Consider the following 12,374-nt stretch of genomic DNA (forward strand, 5'->3'; position numbering starts at 1 on the left):
CCAGGTGCCTGTCCACCTTTGACCTGGGGTCCATTAATGCAGTTTGCTTTTCCAGCCAAGCTGCTTCCACTGGCCCCCTCGCCATATTGTCTCAGTCATCATCGCCAGTGGATCCAGCCCCATCTCCTCTGCACTGAGACCTGCCGGCTGATGATAACACAGAGATCGTGATGGCACCCTCCTCCTTGGTGCTCTCATCGGGTGCTGCATGGACCCACTGCCCTCTGACATGCCCTTGTGTCCACAAATTTTGGCTCTATGCTCCAGCGGTCTACCGTGGTCTAGGGGTAACGTCTTTGATTCATAATCAACACGTCTTCGGTCCCGGGTTCGATCCCCGCCACTGCCTAAATTTTGATAAATAATCAGCATTGGCGGCCGAAGACTTCTGGCATAAGAAGTCAGCCTCATTCTGCCAATGGCCTTGTCAAAGAGGGTGGAGGAGCGGATAGAGGTTCAGGGCACTCTCTTGTCCTAGGGGTGGGAAATTGCCCCTAAAGGTGGAAGAATCAGCAATGATCAACGACATGAGGATGCAGAACGCAATGGAAACCACTGCATTAAAGACACGTAATGTGTGTCCACAGGACATGTGGCCTGTAATTGAAGAAGTGTCATGATGATCTCTCCATTGGCAAAAGATTACGGAATAGTACCCCATTCGGATCTCTGGGAGGGGACTGCCAAGGGGGAGGTTACTATGAGAAAAAGATTGAATAATCAACGAAAGGATAATGTTCTACAAGTCGGGGTGTGGAATGTCAGAAGCTTGAACGTGGTAGGGAAACTAGAAAATCTGAAAAGGGAAATGCAAAGGCTCAATCTAGGTATAGTAGGGGTCAGTGAAGTGAAGTGGAAGGAAGACAAGGATTTCTGGTCAGATGAGTATCGGGTAATATCAACAGCAGCAGAAAATGGTATAACAGGTGTAGGATTCATTATGAATAGGAAGGTAGGGCAGAGAGTGTGTTACTGTGAACAGTTCAGTGACCGGGTTGTTCTAATCAGAATCGACAGCAGACCAACACCGACAACGATAGTTCAGGTATACATGCCGATGTCGCAAGCTGAAGATGAACAGATAGAGAAAGTGTATGAGGATATTGAAAGGGTAATGCAGTATGTGAAGGGGGACGAAAATCTAATAGTCATGGGCGACTGGAATGCAGTTGTAGGGGAAGGAGTAGAAGAAAAGGTCACAGGAGAATATGGGCTTGGGACAAGGAATGAAAGAGGAGAAAGACTAACTGAGTTCTGTAACAAGTTTCAGCTAGTAATAGCGAATACCCTGTTCAAGAATCACAAGAGGAGGAGGTATACTTGGAAAAGGCCGGGAGATACGGGAAGATTTCAATTAGATTACATCATGGTCAGATAGAGATTCTGAAATCAGATACTGGATTGTAAGGCATACCCAGGAGCAGATATAGCCTCAGATCACAATATAGTAGTGATGAAGAGTAGGCTGAACTGCACGACATTAGTCAGGAAGAATCAATATGCAAAGAAGTGGGATACGGAAGTACTAAGGAATGACGAGATACGTTTGAAGTTCTCTAACACTATAGATACAGCAATAAGGAATAGCGCAGTAGGCAGCACAGTTGAAGAGGAATGGACATCTCTAAAAAGGGCCATCACAGAAGTTGGGAAGGAAAACATAGGTACAAAGAAGGTAGCTGCAAAGAAACCATGGGTAACAGAAGAAATACTTCAGTTGATTGATGCAAGGAGGAAGTACAAACATGTTCCGGGAAAATCAGGAATACAGAAATACAAGTCGCTGAGGAATGAAATAAATAGGAAGTGCAGGGAAGCTAAGACAAAATGGCTGCAGGAAAAATGTGAAGACATCGAAAAAGATATGATTGTCAGAAGGACAGACTCAGCATACAGGAAAGTCAAAACAATCTTTGGTGACATTAAAAGCAACGGTGGTAACATTAAGAGTGCAACGGGAATTCTACTGTTAAATGCAGAGGAGAGAGCAGATGGGTGGAAAGAATACATTGAAAGCCTCTATGAGGGTGAAGATTTGTCTGATGTGATAGAAGAAGAAACAGGAGTCGATTTAGAAGAGATAGGGGATCCAGTATTAGAATCAGAATTTAAAAGAGCTTTGGAGGACTTACAGTCAGATAAGGCAGAAGGGGTAGATAACATTCCATCAGAATTTCTAAAATCATTGGGGGAAGTGGCAACAAAACGACTATTCACGTTGGTGTGTAGAATATATGAATCTGGCGATATACCATCTGACTTTCGGAAAAGCATCATCCACACAATTCCAAAGACGGCAAGAGCTGACAAGTGTGAGAATTATCGCACAATCAGCTTAACAGCTCATGCATCGAAGCTGCTTACAAGAATAATATACAGAAGAATGGAAAAGAAAATTGAGAATGCGCTAGGTGACGATAAGTTTGGCTTTAGGAAAAGTAAAGGGACGAGAGAGGCAATTCTGACGTTACGGCTAATAATGGAAGCAAGGCTAAAGAAAAATCAAGACACTTTCATAGGATTTGTCGACCTGGAAAAAGTGTTCGACAATATAAAATGGTGCAAGCTGTTCGAGATTCTGAAAAAAGTGGGGGTAAGCTATAGGGAGAGACGGGTCATATACAATATGTACAACAACCAAGAGGGAATAATAAGAGTGAACGTTCAAGAACAAAGTGCTCGTATTAAGAAGGCTGTAGCCTTTCGCCCCTACTCTTCAATCTGTACATCGAGGAAGCAATGATGGAAATAAAAGAAAGGTTCAGGAGTGGAATTAAAATACAAGGTGAAAGGATATCAATGATACGATTCGCTGATGACATTGCTATCCTGAGTGAAAGTGAAGAAGAATGAAATGATCTGCTGAACGGAATGAACAGTCTAATGAGTACACAGTATGGTTTGAGAGTAAATCAGAGAAAGACAAAGGTAATGAGAAGTAGTAGAAATGAGAACAGCGAGAAACTTAACATTAGGATTGATGGTCACAAAGTCAATGAAGTTAAGGAATTCTGCTACCTAGGCAGTAAAATAACCAATGATGGACGGAGCAAGGAGGACATCAAAAGCAGACTCGCTATGGCAAAAAAGGCATTTTTGGCCAAGAGAAGTCTACTAATATCAAATACCGGCCTTAATTTGAGGAAGAAATTTCTGAGGATGTATGTCTGGAGTACAGCATTGTATGGTAGTGAAACATGGACTGTGGGAAAACTGGAACAGAAGAGAATCGAAGCATTTGAGATGTGGTGCTATAGACGAATTTTGAAAATTAGGTGGACTGATAAGGTAAGGAATGAGGAGCTTCTACGCAGAATCGGAGAGGAAAGGAATGTGTGTAAAACACTGATAAGGAGAAGGGACAGGATGATAGGACATCTGCTAAGACATGAGAGAATGACTTCCATTGTACTAGAGGCAGTTGTAGAGGGCAAAAATTGTAGAGGAAGACAGAGATTGGAATACGTCAAGCAAATAATTGAGGACGTAGGTTGCAAGTGCTACTCTGAGATGAAGAGGTTAGCGCAGGAAAGGAATTTGTGGCGGGCCGCATCAAACCAGTCAGTAGACTTGGGGGGGGGGGGGGGGGAAGCTCCAGTGCCTGCCCAGCACATTGTCCTGCCCCCACCATTGGCATCAGCTGCCATCACTCCAGATCCAATGGATGTGTGTGTTGTTGGGCTGCCGGCATCTCCTCCACCACCTGGGTGCCCTCTTCACTGTACTCTGCTACTAGTGCAAGTAAGAGTGAGTGCACCAAGTGTAGTGCCGCAGTGTGTGTGTGTGTGTGTGTGTGTGTGTGTGTGTGTGTGTGTTCTTAAATCAGCTGCCAACTGTATGAGCATGGGCCAGCCACTCAGAGCCAGACAGAGAACATGCTGTCTACCACAGACTCTCACCTATATAAACATGAAGCAGTGCTGGGTCACTCTCACTATGTTCTTTTAGTTGTACTACTCACATCAGTTGTTCTGTGTATTGCTCATGTTACACCTTTTGTATATGTCTTTTGTCTTGTTATGTATGGATGTGACTAAAGCAATATTTGCATTACTTGGATCAGTTTTGTGTAATTCTTGGTTACTTCAGACTACATCATCTTTCCCTAAAGGCTATGGTGGGGAGGAGAGGGGGGGGGACGGGACGGGAGTGCCCTTGGTATGTTTCTCATTATTATACTTTCCACATGCATGCAAAACAAACCTGTAGTGGTTAAAATAATATCAATTTCAACGAGGCACTCCTGCTTATATTATTTTTATCAAAAACTATTTTTTTTTGTTTTGAAGGCCTACAGAAAATTTTAATCGCTTGTTGCAGAAAATTATTTCTTTTCAATGAAAGTTACTGGCCTGAAAGTAAGGGCTACAATAGTTAAGTTACAGCTGGGCTTATGTTGATTGAGCTTAGTGAATCTATAATGTCATATCTGAATATTTTAGAAATCAGTATTTAGTCACCAGATATAATAATATTTTTCTTGATCGAGTTAATGTCTTCCAAAAGTTAACTTCATGCGATTACAGAACTGTTTGTCTTCATCTGGTAACCTATTCCCACAAACAATAACTGTATTTTTCCATTGCTTTGGCATTTCAATTGTAGAGAGTTCTACATCTTTTTCACATTATTATATTTTGTTACACTACTGAATTCCATATTTCCTCAGACATGTATACAGCTATCTCCATGACTGGACATTTTCCTACTAAACTTGAATAATTTTTCACTCAAAACACTAGATTTTAAATAAAATGTCTGATAACATAAAATACATTATACTATATATATGATTAAAATGCAGTAAATAAATGAATGTCATAAATAAACCCATAGCACTGCATCATAGTCGAAATAGTGGAATTGTGGAATTTGCATGAAAATAGAATACACAGTTTTCATTCATAGTGCTAATTTTATTCTGTATGATAGATATCAGATTGGAAAAAAATGAAGAGAGAAACACACATAAAAATGATTGCATCTCATGATCCAATAATTTAGAATATGCTCTTGTTGTTATTGACAGTGCATTTATATATGAACAAGAATGTTAGTGCAGGTTAGAATGGAAGCTGTACTTCCTTGTGAGGAGCAAGTTCTTGAAGATAATTGCACAGTGCTTGTCTCAGTTCTCTGTTCTCTTCCTGGAGTTGATTGTGGACCAGCTGTAGCTCTGTATGACGCATTTGCACCTTTGCAACTTTTTGCCAGAAATGATCCATCAGAGTAAGAGTGTCACTCGTCTGTGAAATTTTTCATGTAATATTAGTTTACCATTGGAAAAAGAATTTAAACAGTGTATTTGTGAATATAATCATTTATATTTTGCAATAAAAATAATTAATTCAAAATCTGAACAGGGAAAAGTGTTAAGAGAAATCAATTCCCATTAAATATTCCCATGTTGTCCAGATAAAAAATTTTAATAGATGTGTAAATAATACAAGACAAACAACTAAATGACAGGTGTACAGTGTTAAAGATACATATGAGTGTGAGTGACTTCATGGTAGATTTTCTTAAATAAAGATTGTTTCTTATCTATTTTCATCTCTCTACCATTTCAGTGATTGCAATGCATTCTATTAAGAAATATATATTGAAAAACAAAGATGATGTGACTTACCATACGAAAGCGCTGGCAGGTCGATAGAAACACAAACAGACACATACATACACACAAAATTCAAGCTTTCGCAACAAACTGTTGCCTCATCAGGAAAGAGGGAAGGAGAGGGAAAGACAAAAGGAAGTGGGTTTTAAGGGAGAGGGTAAGGAGTCATTCCAATCCCGGGAGCAGAAAGACTTACCATAGGGGGAAAAAAGGACGGGTATACACTCTCACTCACACACATATCCATCCACACATATGTGGGGGAAAGAAATACAGTAGAAGAAGAATGGGTAGCTTTGAGGGATGAAGTAGTGAAGGCAGCCGAGGCTCAAGTAGGTAGAAAGACGAGGGCTAGCAGAAATCCTTGGGTAACAGAAGAAATATTGAATTTAATTGATGAAAGGAGAAAATATAAAAATGCACTAAATGAAGCAGGCAAAAAGGAATACAAATGTCTCAAAAATGAGATCGACAGGAAGTGCAAAATGGCTAAGCAGGGATGGCTAGAGGATAAATGTAAGGATGTAGAGGCTTATCTCACTAGGGGTAAGATAGATACTGCCTACAGGAAAATTAAAGAGACCCTTTGAGAAAAGAGAATCACTTGTATGAATATCAAGAGCTCAGATGGAAACCCAGTTCTAAGCAAAGAAGGGAAAGCAGAAAGGTGGAAGGAGTATATAGAGGGTCTATACAAGGGCGATGTACTTGAGGACAATGTTATGGAAATGGAAGAGGATGTAGATGAAGATGAAATGAGAGATACGATACTGCGTGAAGAGTTTGACAGAGCACTGAAAGACCTAAGTTGAAACAAGGCCCCTGGAGTAGACAACATTCCATTAGAACTACTGATTGCCTTGGGAGAGCCAGTCCTGACAAAACTCTACCATCTGGTGAGCAAGATGTATGAGACAGGCGAAATACCCTCAGACTTCAAGAAGAATATAATAATTCCAATCCCAAAGAAAGCAGGTGTTGACAGATGTGAAAATTACTGAACTATCAGTTTAATAAGTCATGACTGCAAAATACTAACACGAATTCTTTACAGACGAATGGAAAAACTAGTAGAAGCTGACCTTGGGGAAGATCAGTTTGGATTCCATAGAAATATTGGAACACGTGAGGCAATACTGACTGTACAGCTTATCTTAGAAGCTAGATTAAAGAAAGGCAAACCTACGTTTCTAGCATTTATAGACTTAGAGAAAGCTTTTGACAATGTTGACTGGAATACTCTCTTTCAAAATCTGAAGGTGGCCGGGGTAAAATATAGGGAGCAAAAGGCTATTTATAATTTGTATAGAAAGTTGAGGGGCATGAAAGGGAAGCAGTGGTTGGGAAGGGAGTGAGACAGGGTTGTAGCCTCTCCCCGGTGTTATTCAATCTGTATATTGAGCAAGCAGTGAAGGAAACAAAAGAAAAATTCGTAGGAGGTATTAAAATCCATGGAGAAGAAATAAAAACTTTGAGGTTCACCGATGACATTGTAATTCTGTCAGAGACAGCAAAGGACTTGGAAGAGCAGGTGAACGGAATGGATAGTGTCTTGAAAGGAGGATATAAGATGAACATCAACAAGAGCAAAACGAGGATAATGGAATGTAGTCGAATTAAGTTGGGTGATGCTGAGGGAATTAGATTAGGAAATGAGACACTTGAAGTAGTAAAGGAGTTTTGCTATTTGGGGAGCAAAATAACTGATGATGGTCGAAGTAGAGAGGATATAAAATGTAGACTGGCAATGGCAACGAAAGCGTTTCTGAAGAAGAGAAATTTGTTAACATCGAGTATAGATTTAAGTGTCAGGAAGTCATTTCTGAAAGTATTTGTATGGAGTGTAGCCATGTATGGAAGTGAAACATGGACGATAAATAGTTTAGACAAGAAGAGAATAGAAGCTTTCGAAATGTGGTGCTACAGAAGAATGCTGAAGATTAGATGGGTAGATCACATAACTAATGAAGAGGTGTTGAATGGGATTGGGGAGAAGAGAAGCTTGTGGCACAACTTGACTAGAAGAAGGGATTGGTTGGTAGGACATGTTCTGAGGCATCAAGGGATCACCAATTTAGTATTGGAGGGCAGCGTGGAGGGTAAAAATCGTAGAGGGAGACCAAGAGATGAATACACCAAGCAGATTCAAAAGGATGTAGGTTGCAGTAGGTACTGGGAGATGAAGAAGCTTGCACAGGATAGAGAAGCATGGAGAGCTGCATCAAACCAGTCTCAGGACTGAAGACCACAACAACAACAACATATGGAGATTCTAGTTGTTTATAAATGTAAAGAAGAGAATACACATACTGGCATAGGAAATTCATATGAGAGTGGATCAAAAAGTAATGACTCCTGTGTCATAAAAATTTTAATAATGAATGCGCAATAGCAGAATTATTACAGGTCATAGCCTGAACTGCCCTGAACAACACTATCATTCGACATAGTCACAATGCATTTATACACATTTGTGCTTTTATTGAACCCATGCAACAAAACCAGTTTGGAAAAATTCACGGTTTTGCTCTTTAAGTTTCTTATGTATGGTTGTATAGGTTTTGCTGTTGATCATGAACTCTAATGCATCTGTGTTCTCAAATCATTTCATCACAATGACCTCAATTTGCATCTGTTACGAATGTTGTCTGCCACCCAACACTGAACGTTACTGACATCCATTACAGTGTCCCCATACACATTGTCCATGGATAAGTTAAAACAGCTTTAAAATCATTGATCAAAAAGCAAAATCTGAATCTCTTCCAAACTGATTTAGATGCCTGGGTTCAACGATAGCACAAATGTGTACAAATGCTTATTCATTATTAATTTTTTATGACACAGGAGGCATTACTTTTTGATTCATCCTAATATTTATATTTGTAAGTGATCATTGAATATTGAATCTTTCAAATCTCTTCCTAATAAAGGAAGAAGACAACTGAAAAATCAGTGCAGTTGCAATGGTTACAAGAATTGACTCTTGTTTCTCTCCTGACTAAAATCTTTGTCCATTAGCTGCTTGTTGTGTCTTTCTTTGCTAATGTCTAGCAATCAGAAGAAATATGTTCCTGTGTTGTGGGTCTCCTCTCTGATTCACGCCTTTTTTTCTATGTTGCTGTCAGAAGGAAGATTGTTCCCTTCTCTAGAGGAGTGCACTTAACAGTGTGTGAAGTGATGAGTGTTTGACATCGTCATTTCTAAAATACTATTTCTGATTATCTTTTATCAGAGTGTGATAAAAAATGAAATCCTCATCTACACTTGCCTACTGACTTTTAATATTTGTTCACTCACCCCCTGTAACTGCTCCATTATCATAGCCCTTTGCATCTCTTGTCCTGTAGCATCTGGAACTTCTACTGAAGATTTTTGAAATGGTACCACTTTCTCCTCTTGCAGCTCATATTTGCGGCAAAGAGTTGTCAACTCCAGAATAAGTTCTGCCTTCTTTTGCAACTGTTGCAGTCTCTAGAATTAAAATGAAATGATGTTTACAGCATATATTAAAAATATGCAAAATGTCTGGCCAGTACATACCTTTGAGACCAAACTTCCAGTACTGTCAGACATAAGTTAAAGCTACCTGCTTTGCAGATGATGGAAAACAAATATGAGGAGGGAAGATGGAGTAGGAAAGTAAGGACTGTGTTGCTGTTCCCCTCTCTCAATGCACCTGTTTGAACTCCTACCTAGTCAGGATAATTTTGTCAACATCAATTGATATATAAAAAAATGATTATTGGTTCATCAATTGATTGATTATTACTGATTGTCTGATAATCCATTCCTCTTCACCCTGCTTCTGTGGTTTTGCCAAGATAACCACTAACAGACTTTATTGTAAAATGTTGCAATTGTGGGTCTACACAAGTTGTGGTGATGTTTATTTCCGGGAAGAAAAGCTTGTTCCCATGTCTTTGTGGAATGGTTGTGCATGTGTTGGTCTACATGTTCATAAAAGTGTTTGTGAGAAAATTTTTCCCAATTCTTGGTGGAGGGATGACACATAAGTCTGGAACATGTGTGTTACTGTTTCTTTTTGTGTTTGTGGCAAAGTAAAACATTTATTAAAGTGTCTGAAGGCATTGTACATGATTGACTTGTTATATAGCACATTTATTAAAGTGTCTGAAGGCATTGCACATGATTGACTTGTTATATAGCACAAGATTCCCCCCCCCCCCTTCCCCGTCTCTCTCTCTCTCTCTCTCTCTCTCTCTCTCTCTCCCCCTCCCCTCCCCTCCCCGCCTCTCTCAACATCAAAACCAATATTTAACACTTTTTTCCATGTGATTCTCTGTATGAGATATGTAAACAGATATTTTGTATTTTGTGATTCTGCTGCTTAGAAGGAACCAACTATAGTGCATGGCTTATAACCTCCAAGAATATATTTTCTGGATTTGTTTCTTCAAGCTCATCAACTCATCAGATGCACACTGATGCCTAATCACTGTGAAATGTTCCCATGTCACTACAGGGAAAGCACATGCTGAGACCAGGGGTAAACATGGTAATGGACCCCACAAACTTAAGAGTGTACCAGCAATCAGAGTTGTGTGCTGAACCGAGACTTGAACTCCGGACCTTTGCTTTTTGGGGCAAGTGCACTACCAAATGAGCTACCGAAGCACGAGTCGCGATCCATACTCACAGTACCAATTCTGGCAGTACCTCATCTCCTACCTTCCAAACTTCACAGAATCTCTCCTGTGAACCTTGCAGAACTAGCACTCCTGGAATCAGAGTTCATGTACATACACAATTGTTCAAAGGGCATACTGCCATTACAGCTTCCATGACAGTGAGAAACTATTGATCTGAAGATGTTAATGTCAACAAGTTGCATCAGATATACTTGAACAAATTCATGGATAGTCCAGTATCCCATGAATATTACTTAATTTTTGTGACAAAATATAACATACGTTTTGGCTACCCAAGGACTCTGCAGGATCTGATTAAGAAGAGAAAATGGTTTTATGGTCAAAATGAACTACACAAAAGAGTGGTTGACAAGTTTTATGAAATTAAGCAGACCGAATGGCAGATGTGTGGAAAAATTGAAAACAGAGGTGCAACTATGAATTATCAGAAAAATCCACCATTTCCCAATATCTGAAGAGGTGAAGTTTACTACCAATGGCAACTGTCATTTTGCTCATTTAATGGACATTGTCTTGCTACAGGAAAGCCCATGTTCTATATCTACAATCAAACCATTTCAAACAAAGGTTCAAATGAAATTTAGTCTATGCTATGGCATTGTGGTACTAATGCCATATCCAGCAGTACATGTGAACTCCATGTATTCTGTGATTATTGCTCAATACAGAACAAAAACTACAGTTCTTTTCATTTCTGTCATTTATTGGTGCCTGCTAAAGGAAGGTTTGACTACATCCACATAACTTTTTCAGTGAAGGGTCATCTCTACCTTGAATGTGACAAAAATATTGCCTAGTGATCACAAAGACAACATGCAAAATGCCAAATGACTGGTGTCAAGTAATAAAAATTCAAGAAGACTTCCAGGACCCTTTGTCATAGTGGACTGTAGGCAAGACCTTGTCTGGATGTAGAACAATTGGCTCTAACCCACAATAATATCACTGCCCCACTGCAGCAAGAACAACTGTATCTTTGCCCAATCAGTTTTCTGTAGTGCACTCTCTGTGCTGCATGCATTGTGTATACACTGTGAGAATAGAAGTTTTTGTAGTAAGTGACGAGACTGCGAGTGATTATTTATTGTTATAATTACCACGCCTGCTCCCCACCAACTACAACCTTTTTCTTCAGTGGTGACAGTTTCTGAGTGAAAGTTTCAAGAAGAAATGTCCTTTCAGTCAAAGACCTATCACACAGTCCCTCATGATGCAGAATGATAAACTGACCCACTTGCAATGGCCATATGTTGGTCCATATAAAACCTACAAGATCACTGATGCTCCTCAACTCCAAGAATTAGAGAACTTCCTATCTCCGCACAGTTGTCTATAGCTTCTTGGCATCCTTGGCATCCTGAAATCAAAGTATGGTGATTTGCAAATTTTGAGGCAGTTTTGTGTCCCAGAAGCTCAACAGTATTTTAGTTGATTATCAGCTGGCAAAATCCATGATGAAGATGAGTGAGGTAATATTTCATAATATTACAAATGCATTTAACTCTGGACTTAGAGTTTTTCCAGTTGTTTATATAGTAGTATAAATAAATGTTACTTCTTTCGTATTATTAGCTAACAAGTGTGCTGTCATATACAAAGCCCAACAATAGTTTCTCTGCTTTTAAATTCATTCAAGTATTGTAAGGACTTTTGTAATAATTGTTACCTCGCAAAATTAGTTCAGTGTATGCTATATTAATTGTTTTCACTGTCATATTGCATCATTGCAAGTAGATCTACTATTATGTCAAGATAAAAGATTGCTTTATTGAATATGTGCTGTGCATCAAGTATAAAAGTGATACATTCATAGTAATATTCAGACAAAGGAATAATTTTTAAGCTTTTAAAGTCATTTATGACTGTACTTAGATCATTTTTACTTTGCAAGTTTTGTGTATTGTTGTGCGATACATTTTTTCTTTGTTGTACTGCACTACTGTAAGTGGTCATTATGCCATGCTATAAGATATAAAGTAAGCATGAATTTAGGGGGGAAAATCTAAAAACCTGATAACAGTCCTCAAAGTTTAAAATTTAATTTTCTCAGCATGTTCCAAACTGGACTTGGACCATTATTCGTG

The 12,374-nt window shown here is 39.2% G+C and overlaps 1 protein-coding gene across 1 annotated transcript in view; it reads right to left on the reverse strand.

The window, feature by feature from the left end:
* Window positions 1-12,374, reverse strand: part of LOC124712425 (dynein regulatory complex subunit 2-like) — a 100,765-nt gene that overhangs the window by 16,880 nt on the left and 71,511 nt on the right. The window contains exons 3-4 of the mRNA XM_047242718.1: window positions 8,918-9,091; window positions 5,082-5,246 (exon numbers count right to left, since the gene is read on the reverse strand). Of these exons, the coding sequence (XP_047098674.1) occupies window positions 5,082-5,246; window positions 8,918-9,091 (339 nt within the window). The remainder of the gene's footprint in view (window positions 1-5,081; window positions 5,247-8,917; window positions 9,092-12,374) is intronic.

The sequence above is a fragment of the Schistocerca piceifrons genome, chromosome 8 (assembly GCF_021461385.2).
Source record: "Schistocerca piceifrons isolate TAMUIC-IGC-003096 chromosome 8, iqSchPice1.1, whole genome shotgun sequence".
NCBI lineage: Eukaryota > Metazoa > Arthropoda > Insecta > Orthoptera > Acrididae > Schistocerca > Schistocerca piceifrons.